Source organism: Aquarana catesbeiana, linkage group LG11 (assembly GCF_042186555.1).
Source record: "Aquarana catesbeiana isolate 2022-GZ linkage group LG11, ASM4218655v1, whole genome shotgun sequence".
NCBI classification, from domain to species: domain Eukaryota; kingdom Metazoa; phylum Chordata; class Amphibia; order Anura; family Ranidae; genus Aquarana; species Aquarana catesbeiana.
Window position 1 is genome coordinate 223,471,131 of NC_133334.1, and position 24,253 is coordinate 223,495,383.

At 42.4% G+C, this 24,253-nt stretch overlaps 1 protein-coding gene and 1 long non-coding RNA gene across 2 annotated transcripts in view; one reads left to right on the forward strand and one right to left on the reverse strand.

The window, feature by feature from the left end:
• The window catches only part of LOC141112504 (phospholipase A and acyltransferase 3-like), a 60,140-nt gene extending 44,319 nt beyond the window's left edge, over positions 1–15,821 (reverse strand). Inside the window, exons 1-2 of the mRNA XM_073605394.1 lie at positions 15,727–15,821; positions 7,849–7,908 (exon numbers count right to left, since the gene is read on the reverse strand). Of these exons, the coding sequence (XP_073461495.1) occupies positions 7,849–7,860 (12 nt within the window). The 5' untranslated portion in view covers positions 7,861–7,908; positions 15,727–15,821. The remainder of the gene's footprint in view (positions 1–7,848; positions 7,909–15,726) is intronic.
• Positions 1–24,253, forward strand: part of LOC141112506 (uncharacterized) — a 114,532-nt gene that overhangs the window by 76,756 nt on the left and 13,523 nt on the right. The window lies entirely within an intron of this gene.

Sequence of the window (24,253 nt, forward strand, 5' to 3'; positions counted from 1 at the left end):
CCTGGGGTTATAGACCCACCAGTTCCATTTGAGAACAGGATTTTCAATGTACTGACAGGTTTCTATGCCTGTGGTCAATGTCCACCATGTAAACAGGCTAAAAGCAATACTAAAAAACGTAAGGAGTTTGTCGCCACAGCAACTAAGAAAGTTTACCAAATCAAGGACTTTATCACGTGTTCTACCACGGGGGTAGTATATATGATGGAGTGCGAATGTGGCCTCCAGTACATAGGGAGAACATCTAGACCTTTGCATATCAGAATAGGGGAACATGTGAATAACAATAAAAAAAGGCTTGGTCACTCATAATGTTTCCAAGCATTTTCGATTGTTCCATGCCCGAAGCCCCGCCAAATTAAAATTTTGGGGGGTCGAAAAAGTGACCCCTCATTGGAGGGGAGGTAATTTTATTCGACAATTGAGTTGGCGTGAGTCGTTTTGGATATATGAGACCCAAGTGGGGGTACCCACGGGACTCAATGTCGAATTCGACTTAAATTGCTTCATCTCTGACAGATAATAATCTGCTTAGTGTTTTTCCTTGCACAGGTGAGAGAGAGTAATATTAGCATTAATATGGAATGTTTATCATATAAACGGGTTATTCTGTGGTATCATTGATATTCAATTTGTCATGTATGATCGCGAATTATTATACAACAGACGCACACATTTGTTTATTATGTTTATAAATTAGATGTTTAGGGTGGAGCTTTGAAGGTGGTTGCAGTGATGGAGTATATGGGGAAGTTTTTCCCATGTGCCATTTTTAGTATTAATACATTTTTTTATATCCCCCTTTTTTATTATTTTTTATAACTAAGGGTTTGCCATTTGAACTGAAGTTGCGTTCCGTTCATGGGCCCAGCAATGGTTACAAACATTGTGACATTTTATTTTATTCAGATGTCACTTAACATGTTAACCAAAGGCTGTAGTCCCATTTAGCTGATTTCCATGGCGACGGCTTGGGGAGGGTTTCTGGTCATTGGGGGTGGTGCCTTTGCTCCCTTTGTTCCAGCCTCAGGTTATCAACAAGTTGGTGTAATCACATGACCGGCCGTCCCGGCGTAGGTGACGTCACGGCGGCCGTCCAAGTGGGGAGGTTCCTAAGCAAGTTAATCGCCATGGCGACGGCTCTGGAGAGAGGTCCGGTTACTGGGGGCGGGATTTCTGTACCCTTCACGTTATAGCTCTTAGAAATAGTGGGATCACATGATCGGCCGCCCCGACGTCATCGACGTCACGGCAGCCGCCCCAATGCATACTAATTAGAGCGTTCTGCCCCTGGAGTGACGGCCTGTGGGAGAGGCTTGGGTTACCAGGGGTGGCGCTCTTCTTCTGGGTGTGATCTAGCTCCTCTAATAACGTAGGGTCACTTGATCGACCTTCCCAGCGTCATTTGCTGTCATGACGACTTTTAAAATTTATTTTACTAATATGAGTTTCCTGCTTCCTGGGTATTGTGTCACATGACCGGGTGTCATGATGCATAATTCTTAGTTACTATGGGGACGTATTTGTTAGGGTAGGAAGTAATACCTTTGACCCCTTGGTGGCTGCAGCCGATTGGACGGCACCCCCGGGGGGATGGGTTACCCTATAGGAAGTAGATATTTGGGCTCTATATATATAGATGTGATGTCTTTTATCTCCATTACCGCTGAGGAAGTCCAGAGGACGATACGCGTGCGGGAGCTTTTGGACATCACTGCAGCCATCATTCAACTCACGATACTCTTTTGATGATATTTTTACCTGTATCCCAGCACTAGGGCATAGTGCCGTGTTTGTGAGTACCGAATTTTAATAAATGTTATTGTATTTTAGCCACGCAGTGTGCACTATGTTTTTCCATTTTTATTTCATGTGATATGATCTGCAATTTCGAGTGCCATTTTCATTACCGTGAGACCATCTACTTAGACAAGTCTTCATCCTTATCCACTGAGTGTGGTAAAAGCTGTTATGACCCATCTGTTAGTTCAGGGGTCCATATGCTAAGGTGAGCGGTTTGGCTGGCCGGTGGTGGGTTCACGGATTTGTAGCACTGCATGGAATTTTCTTGAGCACCTACATCATTCCAGAGGAGAATCCTTTTTCCATCTACATGTGATTTCTAATTTTTAGGACTTTATTTGGACTTTTAAGTATAGCGCTGCACTGCTTTGTTTTCCGAATGATCCGATATGCCTCTTGGCCAATATAAAATTTTCTCGGTAATCTGTAGTGCACTATCATTCCCCAGAACCAAATCTATCCTAGAGAGCGCGGAATAAGAGGCTGAATAGCATGAACATTGCGCGACTCCCGAATTCTGCACTCTCCACAGGTCTAGTAACCCCACTTCATCCACGAATTGACGTAAGCGACTCTTCTCCACAGACTCCGAGGGAGTCCGTACAGGAAATCTATCCAGCTTTCTATCCAATATCTCATTAAAATCACCTACCGCTATAATCGGCACCCCTTCTTTGTCTAGCAGGAATTCATTCAATCTAAACATAACATCTAAATTAAAGGGCGGAGGAATGTATATATTTGCCATCACATACATATTACTCTCAATTGAGCAGTATAAAAAGATATAACAGCCCAACTCATCAATACTGGACTGCCTGCAGGAAAAGTTCACCCCTGTTTTCACCATAACGCTCACCCCCCTGCTCTAGGAGGAGTGAACCGCATGGAATTTACATTTATATTTCTTCGACTGTAATTGCTGGAGTGTATTTTTAGTTAAATGAGTTTCCTGAAGGCAGACCAGATCTACACTGCAGCTCTCCATCATGGAGAGTATTGCCAGCTTTTTGAGCGGTGTCCCCAGTCCCCTGACATTCCAGGATCCTAATTTTAGTGTCTTAGCTTGCATCTATACATCAATAAATATATACCAACCTAGAGGATATATCTAACTAAAATTAAATTCATTACAAATTAATACTTTAACACCCCTCTATCATGCATTTTTAACAGTGAATTACATTTCACCTCCACTCTAAAATCGTTAGTGACTTTAAATGACGTGTCCAACATAACCAACCTAAATAAATATTTACTAAATCCTTTCATGTGTGTTTCAAATACCTTTTTCATATAATCAAAACTTTGTGTATAAGCCTGAGTCCAACAAAAGTGATTTCCACTAGTTTTCCTGCTTGCTGTGAGTACCTTTAAACCAAACTTCCCCATTATCAGTGCCTCAGCAATACCTAGATTACCTAAACAGCCCCCCCACTCCGTTCCCCCCACCCTGCCCTCCCCTGCCACCCAGCTGGATATCCCTCGCCTCTTCTTCCCCCATCCCCCCCTCCCACTTTGCCTCTCCTACCCGCCCCCCACCTAACTAGGTGAACCCCCAGGGGTTTTAAAGTAACGAGATCCCATACTACCTGTTCCACACATTTACTCCCATGTATCATTCCCATCCACCACTCCCCATACAACTGTGTGTAACTACCACCCCCCTCCCACCCCAATCTAAATATCCTAATACATCCTAATATATCCTATGCATATTACACCCCTCCCTCCCCTTTACAGAGTATCTAAAATTTCTCCTTATTTTCTTCTAACCACTGTTCCACCCCCGCTGGGGAATCAAAAATCTGGGTCCCCCCCAGAGCTGTTAGATGTAACCTTGCAGGGTAGAGAAGGGCATAAGGCAGCTTGAGTTTTTGTAGAATGCGCTTGGACTGTTTAAACTCCGCCCTGCGTCTCTGCAGATCCGGCGAGAAGTCAGAGTAAAACGATATTTTGACGCCGTTAAAAAAGATGTTTCCCGCCTCCCTTGTTTTTCGCAACAACGTTACTTTATCCTTATAGTTAAGAAACTTCATCAGTATTGGTCTAGGATAACCCCCTTCTGGAGGGGCCCTGAAGGGGACTCTATGTGCTCTTACAATCGAGAAAATCATTGAAAATGATTCTCTACCAAAAAGTTCAACCAGCCACTTTTCTAGGAACTCCATAGGGTTAGAGCCCTCACTTTTTTCCGGCAGACCCACCAACCTCACATTGTCCCTCCGACTCCTATTCTCCATTTCCTCCATTTTGAAAGCCTGCTTAGATATCTGTTCCTTCATCCTTTTTATGTCTTTCATTAATGGGGATATATCATCTTCTAGCTGGCTGACCCATCCTTCCAAGGCTGTCGTTCTCTCTGCTGTTTTTTGTAAGTCCTGTCTGACCAGTATCAGATCCTCTTTTACTCCCTTCATCTGTTCGCAAAGTTCTTCAATTGAGTTATTGCATACACTCACTGCCATAAGTACATCCATTAGGGTTGGCTCTTTCTCTGGGGGCAAAGTTGGGTCAGTTGTTACATTTGTACCTACATTTTGATCACTAGTCCCCTGACCTTTATTGCTATGTATTTTAGTTGACTGAGCCGATGGTGCTGCGACAGATAGCTGGGTCTGGCCCTGGCTTTTCCTATCCGATGCGTCCCCCTGCTGTGCTTTAGACTGTGACCCCTTCTTTGGAGGGGTCAGAGCGGAGGTGTGAGCATAATTCTCCAACTTCGCTGCTGCTGCCACTGCTAGTGTTTGCTGAGAGTTTTTTTCTTTGGAAGATTGTAAGTGCTGCATCATATATACTTTAACAAAGGGCCGTCCTCAACCTGTAATCCAAGGGAAACTACTCTACAGCATACACAATATATCCAAACATAAATACATTAATTGCGGAGATTTAAAATAAAGTCCAGCACCCTGAGAACATATGCACTTTTGCTAGTACAGGGATTAATAGTGTCTTGCCTGCAAGCTTCTCAGTTGGTATAGGTTCTGGGTCAGCCTTATGATGTTTACCTAGGTACAGTGCAAGTGAAATAACAACCTATAAAGTAAGGAAAAAACAGGGAAGGACAGAGAATGTTATATCTATCCTTTTCACACCTGTCCCTTTTGCCTACTAATGAAAAAACCTTGGCAGATTAGGCAATTAAATAGCATGAGATATTGAACTTTAAATTTTTAAAGACTCTTAAGGGCACTTAGCCTGTATTTGTAGACCCCCATACAGGAGAAGTTCCACTTAACGGCAGATTCCAGTCAATGGTTTAAAGTATATTGCATATGTACTCAAATTTGGGTATCCATATACTTATACCCCCCTTAGAAAGCCTCCAATTCTTTCTCCGGTGGTGAGCGAACAAGCGGTGACCATTACATACAGCCAGCGCTCGCGCCCGTTTGCCGCTTCTCAAGTACCTCACAGCGGCTTGTGACGTCACTCCCGGCTGTCCTACAGCGCTCTCAGCTGCTCCGGAAGGATCGAGGATGGATCGGGGAAGATCGGAGCAGAGCAAGGCAGCCTCGGATCCATGATCCACGATCTCCGTCCAGCGGGACAAAGCACTCCGCTCAGCATCCGCACACAGCGCGCTCTCCACCACGGCAATCAGACACACACCGCCCGGTATGTGTTTAACTAGCAGGGGGAGCAGAGGGAGCAGAGGAGGGGGAGAACACACTCTTACTCACTCCATACCACAGCTCCACACGCACCCACCCATCCGGTCACGCCCCCTCAGATTGTGTTTTGCATGTAATAGACTTCAATGAAGTTGCAAGTGTTGCATTTTTTTTATGCGTTTTGTGTTTTTTTTCTTCTTTAAAAACACTGTATATGGCTGATTGCTAAGGAGCAAGCCGGTAATCAGGCCATCGTGTCCTTAACAACTAATAATTCATGCACCAGGTGGTGATGTCACCAGTTGGCCCTGCCCCTTACCTATTTAAGAAATGTCAGACAGAGGAGAGGGCAGTCGCCAGTTAGCCTTCGACGAGTGCGGGGGCTTTTTTTTTTTCAGGTTCGGCAGGCAGTGAGATTGACGATAGGTCAACATGGGGGGGACATTATTTTTGGATTTTTAAAAAAAGCAATTGTCAAAAACTGTGTTTGTGTTTTTTCCTAAGTGACACTTTTTTTGGTGAATGAGTAGGGGTATAATGTACCCCATACTTATTCGCATGGGGGGGGCCAGGAACTGGTGACCCCCTTACAGATTCTGATATGCCCCTTGCCTGCAGACCCCCACAACCACAGCCCAGGGTTATGGGGAAGAGGCCCTTTTCCCCATCAACATGAGGAAAGGGTGCTTTGGGGTGGCCGCCCCTCAACCGACCCCATGTTGAGGGCATGCGGCCTGGTATGGTTCGGGGGGGGGGGGGGGGCGCTCGTTCCCCTCTCTTTCCTGGCCTGCCAAGGCTGCATGCTCAGATAAGGGTCTGGCATGTTGCTTTTAAATGTTGTTTAAATTAAAAGTAGAACTGTCACTTCCTTGGAAAATATACCATAGAATAAAGCATTAAAATTGACCTCAAACTTGTGTTAACTTTTTTTCTGTAATGCATCTTTATTTTTAAATTTAAATTAAAGATTTAGCAAAAGGAATCACAATCCAGTTATATGCAGCAACACAATGCAAGGCTGAGCGAGACACCCTAAGGGGATATACTGAGAGAGTGAGAAACCCCCTGAGAGTCAAATTTTTATCTATAATTTTTTTAATTAACAAATACTACAGGGAGGGAGGCAGGATATCTCAGTGGCAGGCATCAATGCCTGCCATCATAGCTGAATAGTGAAAAGAGACCAGTGCAGAAGTGCAGCACAACAACCAGTGCCACTGTCTGCCGCCGAGATATCCCAGTGCTGGCTCCCCACAACTTAGCAAGCAAGCAGCAACCTACCTGAACCAACCTGTAGTGGCAGTCAGCTGCTGCACCAAGGAGGACTCAGGGAGAAAGGGAACTGGCCTGGGTGAGGGCTACAGAAGGAACAATGCTGCCTGGGTGGACTGGCTGGTGTGTTGAGGCTCAGCAAGGGAGGGGTTAGGAACCAGACCAGGCAGCTGAGCTCACTACTGCTTTCTTCTTGAGTCTGTCTGACTCTTCTGGCTCAGCAGTGCAACTGCACTAGGGAAAGATCTCTACCCCCTGGTGCAGCAAGCAAATTAGGAAGATCAATAGGCGGGCCAGGTCAGTATTTCGGCCCGCCCTAATGAGCTCCAATTAAATACAATGGGAGACTGGCAGGCAGCCAGTAAGCATGGGGAAAATGTTACTCAGTGTTCTAAATTACAGTTATAAATGATTTTTCGGACGGACTGTCTGTTGCTAGGCAGTTTAGAAAAAAAATTTCTAATCATGAGGTGAGGGACTAGCATTTAAAAGCACAGAACACATTTGATCACACAGACACATATTAAGGTGTAAGTTTACACAAAATTAAAAACGCAACAGAAAAAATAATTATATAGTTTCTTTTGTATTTATTTACTGCAATAAAAACTGTTGGGGCACTTCCCCAGGAGCCCCCATGGAAGAGCCTCCACTGGGAGGGGAGAAGATGGTGGAAAAGGAGTAGTGAGGGTAGGTAGGGTACCATACACAAGGTACAATAGATAACCCTCAGTTATATACCATGAGATATCAACACCTAAACAGTAATGCCCTGCGCCTCCATCCTGCCAGCCCAAATTTTCTGAACCTCTCTTTTAATATAATTTCAAGAATATTGCTGAAGATTATCTTGATGTATAAAGGGAGGGGTGTTAAGTGCTCCTTTCTGGGTGACAAATACACTAGGTACTCCAGGTAATGTTCCATGAGCTGAAGGTATATCTATTTCTACAGGGGTTCCCCAAGACTTTATTATTTTTAAGGGTTCTCTGAACTATAAAGGTTGAGAAAGGCTGTTGCAGAGCCTACACAATCATAGTGGAATAAGGTGTTTATTTAATTATACAGAAGTAGTAAATTATTTGATTCAATTACAAGGGTTTCCTTGTCAAAGATATGGTGCAAATAACAGGAAATAGGGGAAAATTATACTTACTCTCAAAGGCATGTCTTGTGTTTTCTGTTAGCTTTCTGCTAGCTCAGAACTGTCTGTCTTCTGCCAATAAAAAGGTCAGAGGAGGTATAATTGCAACAAGTGTCTAGAAATACTTTCATAGTTCAATGATAACTTATAAAAAGAATAAGTAGGTGCACAATCCAATCTGGCAGACCCCATGAACATATATTATATTTAACTGAGTCCATAAAACGTCTCTAGCAGTAGTCCATAACAACATTCGGGGCAGCTGTCCCCAGAGCAGAAGCAGTGTCTGTAATGCAGTGGCGCTTTGCTGGCGGTTAAGCAGCGTTGCCCATTCATTTCACACCGCTCCTTCACCGCTCCAAAGATGCTGCTTGCAGGAGTTTTTTTAACATCCTGCCAGCGCATCGCCTCAATATGAAAGCACTCGGGCTTTCACACTGAGACTGCAGGGGAGCCGTTTTTCAGGCACTTTACAGGCGCTATTTTTAGCCCAAAAGTGCCTGAAAAACGCCTCGGTGTGAAAGGGGTCTAAAGCTGGCCATACACCATACAATTTTCTTATTCAATTTTCTTTAGATTTACTTTCAACCATGTAGTGCAAGGGCTTGCCTGACTGCATACAAATTGAAAGTGTTTAGGTTTGACTTCCTATTACATGGTTTTGGAAAATCTAACGGAAAACTGTACAAGAAAATTGTATAATGTATGGCCAACCTTAGGGGTTGAAAACTGAAAACTGGAGAGTGAAAAATCTGGTGCAGTTGTGCATGGTAGCCTATCAGCTTCTAAATTCAGCTTGTTTGATCAAGCTAAAAAAACTGGAAGCTGATTGGTTTCTATGCACAGCTTCTCTAGATTATGCATTCTCCTGTTTTAGTAAATCAACCCCTTAATAGTCCCCCCCCCCATGGTAAGTTATGCATTTACTCTATTTTTTCATGGATATTTGTTTTAGTAGAATACAGCCCTCACATAGCTAAAACTTTTTTTTAGTTTGAATACAGCAGGGTTGGATTAGTACCCCTGTCAACTTTTGTTGCTCTTTATGGGGAGATTTACCCTCTCTATTTGTCCTGGCAACCATTGTCATCATTCATCCACTCATTCTCCATTCATAGATGGTTTATCATTCATGGAGGCTATAGTATGGCATCTATGAATGGAGGAGAAGGGCGGAAAGGGCGGGCATAGTGGGCAGTTTTGATGAGTGCCTGCCAGAGGTCCTTCTGCTCTATTAAAAAGGCCGTTGCGGCTGAAACGCGTCTACCTCTGCTGTACTTTTTATCTTTATGGAGATATAATAAATTTGGACTGATTTAACCACTTGCCGACCAGCCGCCCTTATTATACTGCGGCAGGTCGCTATGAACCCGCGAACCATCGTAGCTGTACGTCAGTCCCTTTAAGTGGTATAGGAGCACTGCAGGGGTGCCGATGCTCGTGACCGGCGGTCGCGATGACCGCCAGCCACGAGCGATCGCGGGCACGAGAGGCAGAACAGGGACGTGTAAACACACACAACCCAGTTCTGTGAGGAGAGGAGAGAGAAATCATGAGTTCCAACAAGCTGGGAACCACAATCTCTCATCTCCTATAGTGAGTCCCATCCCCCAGTGATCGGGAGCAGTGATCTCTGTCATTTTCTAGTGAGCCCACCCCCCTACAGTTAGAACACACACACATAGGGCACACAGTTAACCCCTTGACTGCCCCCTAGTGTTAACCCCTTCCCTGCTATTTACATTTACACAGTAATCAGTTCATTTTTATAGCACTGATCGCTGTATAAATGCCAATGGTCCCAAAAATGTGTCAAAAGTGTCCGATATGTCTGCCATAATGTCGCAGTCCCGATAAAAATACTAATAAAAAAAAAAATAATAATAAAAATGCCATAAATCTATCCCCTATTTTGTAGACGCGATAACTTTTGCGCAAACCAATCAATATACGCTTTTTGTAGAAGACTACATATCGGCCTAAACTGAGGAAAAAAATTTGCATCTTTTAAAAAACAAAATTGGGGCTATTTATTACAGCAAAAAGTACAAAATATTGTGTTTTTTTCACAATCGTCGCTATTTTTTTGTTTATAGCGCAAAAAATTCAAACCGCAGAGATGGTCAAATAGCATCAAAAGAAAGCTCTATTTGTGGGGGAAAAAAAGGTGTAAATTTTGTTTGGGTACAGCGTCGCACGACCGCGCAATTGTCAGTTAAAGCGACGCAGTGCCGTATCTCAAAAAAAGGGCCTGGTCATTGAGCAGCCAATTTTTCTGGGGCTGAAGTGGTTAAAGAGCATGTATGAAGTTGCAGATTGTCCTTTATCCATTCATCACTTTGGCAGCTGAGCAACTGCACATCCTGCACCCGACAGCTCAGGAGGAGTTTCATTAATTTGGGGTAGTAGCACCTTTTGTTGTTGTTTATACACCTTCTGCTCTATTAAAGGGGTTGTATAGGTTCGTTTTTTTTTTTTTTCTAAAAACAAACATATCATACTTACCTCCACTGTGCAGTTTGTTTTGCACAGGGAGCCCTGATCCTCGTCTTCTGGGGTCCCTCGGCGGCTGTCTCGGCTCCTCCCCGCAAGAGCTAACCCCCCCTGGGAAGCGCTCTCCCAAGGGGGTTATCTTGCGGGCGCGCCATAGCCGTCAAGTGTATCACTCGGCCCCGCCCCCCGGTGCGCCATTGATTTAATTGACAGCAGTGGGAGCCAATGGGTGCACTGCTATCATTCATCCAATGAAGAGCCCAAAGGAGCTGGGGGAAAGCAACGCGGGATCGCGCCCATGGAGATTCGGGGCTCAGGTAAGTAAAACGGGGACTCGGGGGGGCCGGAGGTGCAAGGTGTTTTTTCACCTTAATGCATAGGATGCATTAAGGTGAAAAAACACAAAGCTTTACAACCCCTTTAATCTTCTGGTGCAGGTGGGGGGAATCAGAGGATTTGGATTTCAACCAAAGCAGTAGCCATCAGTACAAGGGACACTTTTCATTATTATTTTTTTTAATTTTTTTTTTTTATCATATACATATTTATATACATATATAATATATTGATATAATGATTATCATTTCAAGTAATAACTGCACACAGTTATCAAAACACAATACTTTGTGATGGGTGGCACAGTGGTGTAGTGGATAGCACTTTCGACTAGCAGTAAGAAGGGTCGCTGGTTCGAATCCCAACCACTGACACTACCTGCCTGGAGTTTGCATGTTCTCTCTGTGCCTGCGTGGGTTTCCTCCGGGTACTCCGCTTTCCTCCCACACTCCAAAGACATGCTGGTAGGTTAATTGGATCCTGTCTAAATTGTCCCTAGTATGTATGAATGTGAGTTAGGGACCTTAGATTGTAAGCCCCTTGAGGGTAGGGACTGATGTGAATTTACAATGTATATGTAAAGCGCTGTGTAAATTGACGGCGCTATATAACTACCTGAAATAAATAAATAAAAAATAAATAAAGGTCCTTTATACAATTTATTATGATTCTCAGAAGTAATGTGAAGGGTGTGATATGAAGAGGATGAGGACACTGAAGTGAAGGGAGAACTGCGATGTAAGGGGGAATGGGGTTTATGAAGTGAAGGGGGGTGCAGCTGAGTGCCTATCACAGCCCCTAATTCTGTTAACCCTTGTCACATTAACAGTGGATGAAAGGGGGGGCTAAGAAAGATTTCAGAACAAGGAGGACATAGCACGTGAAATACATCATATTAAAGTTGAGCAATAATGCAGGCATGAGAAAAATACATTAAAAAGGAAAGAAAAGGTAAACAGTTTGATACGTTTTAACAACGCATTTCACTGCTACTACATAACAGAGAGCAGCCTGAAAGGTTTTAGTATGCAGACTGGTGTAAATGATTAGACCGGGAAAAAAAAGCCTGTTAACGAAAACAGGATGGGTGGAGAGCCAGTTTTTCTATAACTTGGCATGCTGCAGGACCTGACCGTGACATTTATATATAACTGAAACTCTAAAACTATTGTTATTTTATTTTCCTAAAAGCAAACCTTAAATGCAATTCCACCTTTAACCACTTAAGGACTGAGCCTCTTTCTGAGATTTGTTGTTTACAAGTTAAGAACAGTTTTTTTTTTGCTAGAAAATTACTTAGAACCCCCAAACATTATACTTTTTTTTTCTAACACCCTAGAGAATAAAATAGCAGCCGTTGCAATACTTTCTGTCACACCGTATTTGCACAGTGGTCTTGCAAGCGCACTTTTTTTGGAAAAAACACACTTTTTTGAATTAAAAAATAAGACAACAGCAAAGTTTGCCCATTTTTTTTTATAATGTGAAAGATAATGTTATACCGAGTAAATTGATACCCAACATGCCACGCTTCAAAATTGCGCCCCGCTCGTGGGATGGCGACAAACTTTTACCCTTAAAAATCTCCATAGGTGACGTTTAAAAAATTCTACAGTTTGCATGTTTTGAGTTACAGAGGAGGTCTAGGGCTAGAAGTATTGCTCTTGCTCTACCGATTGCGGCGATACCTCACATGTGTGGTTTGAATACCGTTTTCATATGCGGGCGCTACTCATGTATGCGTTCGCTTCTGCATGCGAGCTCGTCGGGACGGGGCGTGTTTAAATTGTTTTTTCTTATTTATTTTACCTTTTATTTTTTATTTTTACACTGTTTTAAAAAAAATTTGTCACTTTATTCCTATTACAAGGAATGTAAACATCCCTTGTAATAGAAAAAAAGCATGACAGGACCACTTATATATGAGATCTGGGGTAAAAAAAAACGGACCGTTCACTGAAAAAGAGGATACTGCTGCTGCTGCCATAACAACGATACTCCTCTTCAAAGTACCAACGTATAACGACGGTGGGCTGTCCGGAAGTGGTTAATATTCAGGCTCTGCATTGGTCAATAACGTAACTGTAAGTGCCACACTTTACAAAAGTTAAATTCTATTTAAAACTTTCATTAACATTTAATAGCTTATCAAATGATCCACCTAACAGTGCTTGGGAGGTTACCATTTACTAACATTGCATTGTACACAATAAAAAAGTACATTAAAAATAGTTTCATTAAAAATAAAAGCAGGGTACACAAACAATGACATATTCATATAAGGCTCAATCTTGGTTATCAGTATAGAAACTTGTGATTAGGGATGAGCCGAACACCCCCCTGTTCGGTTCACAGCAGAACATACGAACAGGCAAAAAATTCGTTCGAACACACGAACACCGTTAAAGTCTATGGGACATGAACATGAATAATCAAAAGTGCTAATTTTAAAGGCTCATATGCAAGTTAATGCCATAAAAAGTGTTTGGGGACCTGGGTCCTGCCCCAGGGGACATGTATCAATGCAAAAAAAAAGTTTTTTGCCGTTTTTTTCAGGAGCAGTGATTTTAATAATGCTTAAAGTGAAACAATAAAAGTGAAATATTCCTTTAAATTTCGTACCTGGGGGGTGTCTATAGTATGCCTGTAAAGGGGCGCATGTTTCCCGTGTTTACAACAGTCCGAGAACAAAATGACATTTCTAAAGGAAAAAAAAGTAATTTAAAAGTACTCGCGGCTATAATGAATTGTTGGGTCTCTGCAATACACATAAAAGTCATTGAAAAAAATGGCATGGGGTTCCCCCACAGTGCATTATCAGGCCCTTTGGGTCTGGTATGAATATTAAGGGGAACCCCGAACCAAAATTAAGAAAAAAAAGGGGGGTCCCCCCAAATTCCATACCAGGCCCTTCAGGTCTGGTATGGATATTAAGGGGAACCCCGCGCCAAAATAAAAAAAATGTTATGGGGGTCCCCTCAAAATCCATACCAGACCCTTCAGGTCTGGTATGGATTTTAAGGGGACCCCCACACCAATGTTTAAAAAAAAATGGCGTGGGGGTCCCCCTAACAATTCATACCAGACCCTTATCCGAGCACGCAACCTGGCAGGCCACAGCAAAAGAGGGGGGTGAGAGAGCGCCCCCCCCTTGAACCTTTAGAAATATCATTTTGCTCTCGGACTGTTGTAAACACGGGAAACATGCGCCACTTTAGACTTTTAAAGGGTGTTCCGCAGCTTTCGAATTTGCCGCAAACACCCCAAATTGTTCGCTATTCGGAGAACGGGCAAACAGCCAATGTTTGAGTCGAACTCATGATGAGGTTCAATGTAGAAAAATGTAAAATAATGCATTTGGGTGGCAAAAATATAAATGCAATCTATACACTGGGGGGAGAACCTCTGGGGGAATCTAGGATGGAAAAGGACCTGGGGGTCCTAGTAGATGATAGGCTCAGCAATGGCATGCAATGCCAATCTGCTGCTAATAAAGCAAACAGAATATTGGCATGCATTAAAAAGGGGATCAACTCCAGAGATAAAATGATAATTCTCCCGCTCTACAAGACTCTGGTCCGGCCGCACCTAGAGTATGCTGTCCAGTTCTGGGCACCAGTCCTCAGGAAGGATGTACTGGAAATGGAGCGAGTACAAAGAAGGGCAACAAAGCCAATAAAGGGTCTGGAGGATCTTAGTTATGAGGAAAGGTTGCGAGCACTGAACTTATTCTCTCTGGAGAAGAGACGCTTGAGAGGGGATATGATTTCAATACACAAATACCATACTGGTGACCCTACAATAGAAATAAAACTTTTTTGCAGAAGAGAGTTTAACAAGACTCGTGGCCACTCATTAAAATTAGAAGAAAAGAGGTTTAACTTTAAACTACGAGGGTTCTTACTGTAAGAGCGGCAAGGATGTGGAATTCCCTTCCACAGGCGGTGGTCTCAGCGGGGAGCATCGATAGTTTCAAAAAACTATTAGATAAGCACCTAAAAAGATTATAACCAGAAATAGGGAAAACCAAAGGTCAAATTTCTACACTCAACACATTCATAGGGCCATGCCACAATCACCCAGCAACTGTGTGGGATGCACGCTGTTGTGGCACAGTGGTGCAGGCTTTTAGGGGTTTAAACAGGTGCCTCCCAGCTGTCTGTCAAACACCCTTTGAAAATGGATCCACAACGGATCACTCTTGAGAGGACGACATTAATGTAAACAAGCCCTTACAGATAAATTACTATGTTTGTTTGCTTTTTCATTTACAAACCCTTTTAGATGACTCTGCGCCGGTTTCCTGGTCTTTCCCACATAAAATATATTTCACCTGTGACTCCTAGTATAAAAAGAATCTGAGCAGGCTTACTGGTTGGTCCAAAGATTTGTATCTATACTACTTCAAAAAGTAGATCCAGAAGAAACAAATTTAACTCCTAACACGTATGTTCTCTGTCATGCCCTGTACACACGACCGGTTTTGCCGTCGGAATAAACTCTGAAGGTTTTTCTGACGGAGTTCCGAAGGAATTCCGCACAAGCTGTCTTGCATACACTCAGTCACACCAAATTCTGACCGTTCAGAATGAGGTGACGTACAACACGTACGACGGCACTAGAAAGACTGAGCGCTTCTGTCTCATACTTGCTTCAGAGCATGCGTCGTTTTTGGTGCGTCGGAACAGCATACAGACGAGCGGTTTTACCGATAGTAATTAGTTCCGCCGGAAAAATTTAGAACATGTTCTCTATCTAAGTCTGTCTGAAAAAGTCAGATGGGGCATACACAGGATCGGAATATACGATGAAAAGCTCCCATCGGACTCTTTCTGTCGGAAATTAAGCTCGTGTGTATGCGGCATCAGTGCTCAGAATTAAATTGGTAAATTATAGCAAAAGCCCATAACATTTATATATACCTATTTATTTTCTATGTTCTTTCCAGTTAAGTGAAATCAAAAGTTTTCTCTTTTTTTCACTTTGCATGTGCTAACCTAAAACCAACACAGTTAAATGTTAATAAAATAATGTAAAATGAGCTGTTGTTGGAGATCTCACCTGCTCAGCTGCTTAGTCTCTAGCAATGTGAACATCACACACGTCGTGTATTATATTCTAATTGCTTTTTACTTTCATTTTCCATTCTTCATTTCTAGGAAGTCACAATCCACACCTACATTCCAAAGTCAAATCAGGGTTGCCAACATCCCACAGTATTTTTTACTGACAAAACAGAAAATTTACTTAGCGGAGCACATTTTTTACTGGCAACCTGAGAAACTACAGAACTCCTATTGAAAACTAACACAGTGAATATTTGAACAGTATAAACATGATAAGGAAACACTGACAATACAAAGCAAATTACCAAAGTAGTTTGCTTGATTTACACTTAAAAAGTCAATACCGCATGAAAATATCAGTACAGAAACTACTTTTGGGAATCAATGGCACCGATTCGGATGGCGCCATTGCTGGCAATGGCTGCCGATTTGGCATGTGACTTGACATGTCAAATCGTATGCCAAATCACATCAATGTGAACTAGGGCTTAAGCCTCAAATCTTTATAGTATTGCAGTTAACCAATTCTTAAATGTTTTATTTTTTTAATTTTTTTTTTTATATATATTTTCTTGGCTATCTGTCTAGTAACACACATCCTGTCTTATGCCGTTTTGAATATCATCTGAAATCAGCTGGTACACTGCCCATGTGTACAGATGCCTGTCAGACAGAAGCCGGTCCTATGACCGGCTTCTATCAAACAAGCATGCTGGAAAACCAGCAGGCGACCGGCATCTGATCAGCACGTGCAGCCAATGGCTAAATTTGGGTAATAAGCCCCCCCCATCATGTCTGGGAGGCCAACAAGGAGAGGCAGACTTTCCCATGCCATTCTGAGGGGGCCAGCAGCGTCTGTGTCCACAGGCAAAGGTGGACGTGGTCTGTACTCAGGCAGGGTACGCTTTCCTCTGTTTAGTAATGTTACCCATGCTAATCGTATGCCAAATCACATCAGTGTCAACCAGGGCTTAAGTCTCAAATATTTATAATATTACAGTTAACCAATTCTTAAATGTTTTCTTTTTTAGTTTTTTTTTTTGTTTTCTTGATATTACATCTACCTAAGGGTGTCCTGGCCCTAATCCTCTCTCCCACAGTTCTGTTTAAGAGACAATAAATCTCTTTGCATTCAAAAAGTGTCTGGCGCCCACCTGTTCATCTTGCATTACACCCACCATGCCTTGTAACCCACTCTACACTGAAGGATGTCAGCTGTCCTTAACTCTGGAGGTCACCATTGGGCTTCAGGGGCCCTGGGACTTTGCTACATAAGAAAAATAAACAGATTTTTTTTTTCAAGAGTACCTCTATAGGGTTACAGTGTGGAGGCACCACCAGCACCAAAGCCCAATTTTTCCGCACCTGTTACTTCCATCCAAAGTCTGGGAAAGAGTCACCAGACTTTATCTAAAAAAAAAATCTTAATCTTAGCCTGAGTGTACTATAAATTGGCTTCTTCACATAAGACTTGCTCACTGTGGTGCAAAAATGTGTTATTTCCATCCAAAGTCTGCCAAGGAGACACCAGAATTTATCAAAAAAATCTCTAATCTTGTGCCGACTGCTCTAACTTGTGGCCTCATCATACAGTCTCCCCAAGCTGTTGTATACAAAATAAAGAAAGCCTGCAGGGAAAATCAATTTAAATGTCATTTTTTTTCTTTATATATGTCAGTTTTGCTGCAGGAGGTTCTATACATGGTACAGATGCGTCACTTTACAGGCAGACTAAGGAATTTTTCATTTTTATTGTTTCACTTTAAGCATCATTAAAATCACTGCTCCTTTAAAAACGATCACAATTTTTGTTTGCATTGATATATGTTTCCCAGGGCAGTACCCGGGCCCCCATACCCTTTTCATTGCCAATAACTTGAATATAAGCCTTCAAAATGTGCACTTTTGATTTTTCAAGTTCGGGTCCCATAGACTTTATTGGGGTTTGTGGTTCGGGTCCAAACTTTTGCGATGTTTGAGAGTTCTGGCGCAACTCTAGTCCTAGTCAAGCGTCCTATTCACAATGTCCAGGGACAGCTGTGTCCAACCAGCTTCACTTTTCAGTGAAAGGGGTCCTTCTCCAGCCCAGCTCTCTAAGGTGGTGTCCTCTAACAAATGTCTTTCAATCCAGGTTCTTCCAGGCCCTCAACTAAGCACATGCTGAGGCCTAGCAGCAGTTCCTCAGCAACACAGGCCTCCTCCCAGGCCAGAGGCTTCAGGAGAAGAGAGCTTTGAACAGACATTCCCAAAATGTATCTTCTATCTGGCCACCTGAGCATCCCCTTCCAGGGATTAGCTGAGACCAGATCAATATTCATAAGCCAGTAGCTGACCAACCTACTTTATTTCTGGAAGCTTCTTGCAGAGGGTAACCCTGATCATACCTGAAAAATAAATTGCCACTGCACTGAGTACAGCACAGTCAAAATTTTTGTTAACTAGCCTACGGCAGGCTACCCATTCCGTCTTATATGTGTTCAAGAACTATGGCCACAATGTGTGTTTTATCTCTTGTAAGCCCCTACATTGTGACTCTGTGTTATAGTGACAATGGAACTGGTGGGTGAAACCAAAGCACACAGCTAGGGATCAGGAATCTGACAGTCTCGCAAGTATCAAATTCCAGCGACAGATCCTGAAAAGACTGAAGTCAGCTGTGGATGGAGTCTTACAGCGCCCGTGCACATACTGTAGAGGTATACTTTGCGTGGAGCACATTTAATAATGCCCGGGACCAGGCTACACACTGTCATGTGAAAAGTCAAACATTAAGACACTTTCTCGACTTAGAGATGATCCTCACTGTGTGTAGTGATGAGGTGAAAATTTCCTCTGACAAGTGTTTTGTCCCATGTCGCTACACACTGTGCTTGTATGTTTCGCATTAGGAGCGCGCTGTACTGAGCCTGCACCCACTCCACCAGTCCAGCGCCCTCTGTTACCTCACTTCCATAAGCAGAATGGGGTCCCACTAAGCACATAGCACAGACCTCATACGTGCTCATTAACTCCTTCCTTCCTGTACCTCGTGACCAGACCTTAGATGTTTGTAACACTAGTCTGTTCCCAGTTACCATGGGATTGCAGGCATCATGCAAACCAACAAACATGCATAGCTTTAATAATGAAAAACACACCACACGAATAATTATTATTATTTTATATTTATTATTATTATTATTTTTTTTTTTAATTATATATATTTATTATTTATTTATTATTATAATTCTTTTTTTTGGATAACATTGGCCACGGCCTGATTTATTGGTTTATACAAAATTAATTGATTATAACATCAATTTCTATTTTCATAAAATCATATTCTCAACCAAAAATGTATCAAGCAATAAACCATACTCAGCCCAGCCACTGAGACTCGAGCTGACTCAACATTTATCATGAAACGGGGGGGGGATTAGGGGGGAGCTCTTCTGCGCTGTAATTTCTCTGGCGACTAGCACCGACCCTAACGGAACAGCTCCTTAAATAGACCAAAAAAGGCCTTCTAGAATATTCTGAAAGGTCACCTGACCTTTATTAGCCAATCCCTATCTGAACTCTTAACCTTCTAGAACCCTCTAAAACACCTTACCCTAACTGAACAATCCCTAACTGAACTGCTGACCTTCCAGAATCTTCTATGACACCTGACCTTAACTGACCAATCTCCATCAACCTACTAACCTTCTATAACCCTTTGGATCACCTGACCCTAATTAGCCAATCAGATTTAAAATTCCTTAAAAAAACCCTTCAAATGTTTCCTAAATGCCGATGCCGCGATCCCATGAGGAAAGGGGGGCCTAAAACGGCTTCCCCCTTGTTCTGCCCCATGGGATCGCAGGCATCATGCAAACCAACAAACATGCATAGCTTTAATAATAAAAAACACACCACATGAATAATTATTATTATTTTATATTTATTATTATCATATATTTTTTTAATTACATATATTTATTATGTAATTTTTATTATTTTATTTTTATTTTTTTGGATAACATTGGCCATGGCCTGATTTATTGGTTTATACAAAATTAATTGATTATAACATCAAATTCTATTTTCATAAAATCATATTCTCAACCAAAAATTTATCAAGCAATAAACCATACTCAGCCCAGCCACTGAGACTCGAGCTGACTCAACATTTATCATGAAACCTTTTTTCTTAAATCTCCCAATCGACAGAAGGGTTGTTAACAGCAACCCTTCTGTCAACACAACCCCAGACCGCGGCCGACTCTATGCATGTTTGTAGATCTAAATTAAGAATATCCAAACCCACGTCTGATAAATGTATGCCATCATGTCTATACAAACCATGCACAGGTGTGCACAGCCTATTGCATTAGGGTGTGCATCCCAAAGCTCCAACACATTTGCGTTTTACATATTTACCGGCCTCTTCCCCGCTCTCCATCCTGAAACAATGGGAGGAAAGGCGAGCAAGGGAGCACATGGGGGACCCAGGCAACAGAAGGAAGAGGAACAGGCAAAGGAGGAGTGGTGGGGTGGCATATATTAGTACCGATCCCCTATATTTTCCTCCTGTGGCAGCTGAATGTTGACAAAAGAGAGAGGAGGAGAAGCTTACTTTCAGCTGCTGCAGGAGGAAAATGCAGATCGGATCCACTAAATTCCACCCCACCACCTCTCCTGTCCAGGTTCTGAGGATCGGCAAGGAAGGATTGCGATTTACCTGTCACCTGCCCACCATTAACAGGCACACCTGGCACACCCCTTGCGCACGCCTATCCTTGCACTCCACCTTCAAGTTTGAAATGACGAAACGACATACCCAACTCAGGAACAAGAAATTTCTCTAAAGCCCTATTTATCCTTTTACGGACTTTCTTAAGAGGTTTGAAAAACCGTAGATTCTAACCAACGGAAACGTGGTACTATTTAAGAAAAAAAACAGAACCGTGTCTGGCGAAACTAACTTTAAGAATCTAAACGTATCCTTCATATTAGAAATTGGATCAAACGTTTTCATCTTACCAATATCGTTACCACCGAGGTGTACAATAAGTATATCCGGAGCATCATATACTGCATATAATCTGCCTAATTCAAAAACCAAATCTTCCCATAACATACCCCTCCGTCCATAACAATGAATGTGAAAAGATGAAGGATCCAGGCCCAAATTCTCTGAATAAATTATATCTGCCGCTCTTTTCTGTGCCCAGAAAATATAAGAATGACCCACAATCCAAACTGTACGGTGAAAACCTGTAACAGAACAATAATAATAATAAGGACGAATATATAACTTAAAAGAATTGGAACTCCATCTCCCTATTTTTTTAATGGTACTTTCTTCTAAACCAATCCGAGCAGCTTCAGTAGCCGCTCCAATTCGAAAAGCATGAGATGTTATCTTTAAATGACCCAAATTGAGGTGTGTCAAACATTTTTTCAAGACCACTAAAAATTGGTAAATAGTTAGTGGGGAACCATCCCTATGGATAAATAAGAAATTTGAAATTTTTGGTCTTAAATCATAATAATAATGAAAAGCTTTTACCGGGCAAACACTTGCATCTCGGCACTCCTTTTAAGTTATCAAGACCCCATACCTAGAGAGCCTGTTTTACTAAAACGCAGAAAAATACTCAAACCATCTATAAGCAATCTAATATTTACGAATAAAATGCCCAAATTACTAGCCCGTGAAGCAGGTAAAATTTCTGAAATTCTGAAAGCAGCAAAAAAATGCCATAGTAAAAACAGAATTAAAAAGGATGGCTTCATAATTAAAGGAGCAGACCTGTGCGATTACCAAACAAAGCCTTGCTAAAATGTCAGGCGTAATAGGAGACCTGACATCCTTCTGTAACCTAACCCCTTTAGAACCTGCCTCACCAAGAAAAAACTGTGACACAGAGGCAGATTGTAAAGGCGCAAGAAAAAGGAAATACCTGACAAAGTTTTACTAATATGAGACCAGGAATATTTTTTCTGAATCAGCGAGTGAATAAATAAGAAAACTAAATTCTCTGAATATTCAGAAACAGAAATTTTCAGGGATAATAAGAACGTTGACCATAAAAGCCATGCAGAAGTATAGTTCTTCCAAGTAGAAAGAGCCACAGAATTCTTAATGTTCTGAAAAACCAAATCAGATCCCACAAATGGGAAGGGCAATGTACCCCAACCAGCTCCGTCTCTGGCAGTAACTCGAAAAACTGGTCCATCTGCAGGCGTGAGAGAGCATCAGCAATTATGTTAGTCTTACCTTGAATATACTTAGCCTTTCTCCAGATGTTCCACTTCAGGCATAGAAAAACTAAATGACGTAAATAAGAAACCACTGGAGGTGACTTGGATGAGAGACTATTAACAGCAAACGCTACACCCTTATTGTCAGTGCTAAATAATAACCTCTTATTAGCAAAAGAAGAACCCCATAGTTCTAACGAAACAATAATAGGAAATAACTCTAAAAGCACTATGTTTTTGCAAAAACCATTAGTGATCCACCTGTCTGGCCAAGCAGACGCACACCAAGGATTCTTCCAAATCGTGCCAAAACCAACTGAACCAGACGCATCAGTTGTTAGATGAAAGTCACTATCAATAATAAAATCCTGCTGCCACAATGTTTTTCCATTAAAAGGTATCAAGAATTGTAACCAAACCATCAAGTCCTGTTTAAATGTCTAAAGCAATTCTTATATGTGTCGACGGGTTTTTAAGACCAGATATAGACGTGTATAACCTTCTTGAAAAGACTCTACCCATGGGCAATATTCTTGTCGCAAAGGCTTATTGACCTAAAAGGGACTGCATTTCTTTTAATGTCACTTTACTCTTTCTGATGAATAACCTCAATAACTGAGTAAGCCTATAAATTTTTTCACTAGGCAACCTAAGCGAAGGAAAGGGAAGGGGGCGAGAGGGAACGGGCACAAGGGGAATAGGCATGAGATATAGGATGTCCTCCAGTGAGTTTCACAGCATAATTATGGGGTAGGGGGTTTAGGGTCCCCAGAGGCGTCTACCCAAGAGGACCAGATTTTATCAAATTTCCCTGGGCATTGCCTACTTTCATATGTCATTCTATACAGGGGAAGTACCATGTTCACTGACCTTCTCCACGAGGCCAGAGTAGGAGGCTCTGCTAGTTTCCATAGCAGTAAGATTTCACGCCTAGCATAATATAATGCGAAGTTAAGACACAATTTACTATACCTATCTCCCTCAATATCCTCCAAATGGCTGAGCAATAGTATCTGAGGATCGGCCGGTACATTTAAACCTGTGACATTGCTCAGTGTGGAGGCCACTGCTGACCAAAAGTGTCTGAGTTTGGGACAGGACCAGACCATGTGCCAAAAGGTGCCCACCTCCTGTCTGCATCTCTGACAATTGGGGTCTCTTTGATTGTAAATGCGGGCCAGTCCCTGTGGGATGAAGTACGCTCTGTGTAGGAACTTAAATTGTATGAACCTATCTTTTGCCGCGATCATGGAAGGAATGTAAGAGATTAAACACTCCTTCCATTCCTCCTCGTCCAGGGAAGGAATATCAACCCTCCACTTTTCCCATGTCTTAGTTAGTTTGGTGTCATACTCTAATGTAAGGTATACATATAATGTTGAAAGTGGCTTCCCCATCACACTGGAAATCAAGAGCCGTTCAATGGAGTCTGGTTCCAAAATAAGGGGGGCAGGGAACTGAGCTTCAAAAGCGTGCTTTAGCTGCCAATATCTGAATTGGAAGGAGGATGGGATAGCAAATGATTGCCTCAGGGCCTGGAAAGTCATAAGCCTATTGTCCTGAACTATATGTTTTAATGTAAGAATACCCTTTTTTGCCCAAATAGAGGGGTCCGGTATACTGTGAAGGTGAGGGAGCATGGGGTTACCCTATAGGGGCATATGAGGTGAGATATGATTAGGTTTCCCGTATATCTTCCTAGCCTCCTGCCAGACCCTTATGGTGGTTCGCATTGGAGTTGTCATGGATGGGCTAGCCCTAAGTCCACGAAACGGGAGATTGCTCAGGGCTGCAAAGGAACCCAGAATGGCTGCTTCGAGAGTGACCGCAGGATTCTGTGTGGGTTGGGAGAACCACCACCGAATCATGACAAGAACAGCTGCCCAATAATAAATTTGAAAGTTCAGTAGTGCCAGTCCCCCCCTCGAAAGTGGGAGACATAGGATCTGCTTGGCCACCCTGGGTGGCCTCCCAGCCCAGAAAAAGTGTATCAGCAGACTCTCCAACCTTCGGAAAAAAGCCCTAGGGATATGTATGGGGGTGTTGCGGAAAAAATATAAATATTTGGGAAGGTAAATCATTTTTAGCAGATTTACTCTGCCAACCGGGGTCAGTGGAAGGGAATGCCAAGCAGCGCACTTAGTCGTTAGCTGTGTCATGAGTGGTCGCAGATTGTTGTCCATATAGTCCTGGACTTTACCACTAATTTTAATCCCCAGGTACTTGAAGTCGTCTACCCATTTAAGCTGCGCGTGTGGAACTCTAGGAGTTGACGGATGGAGCGGGAACAGAAC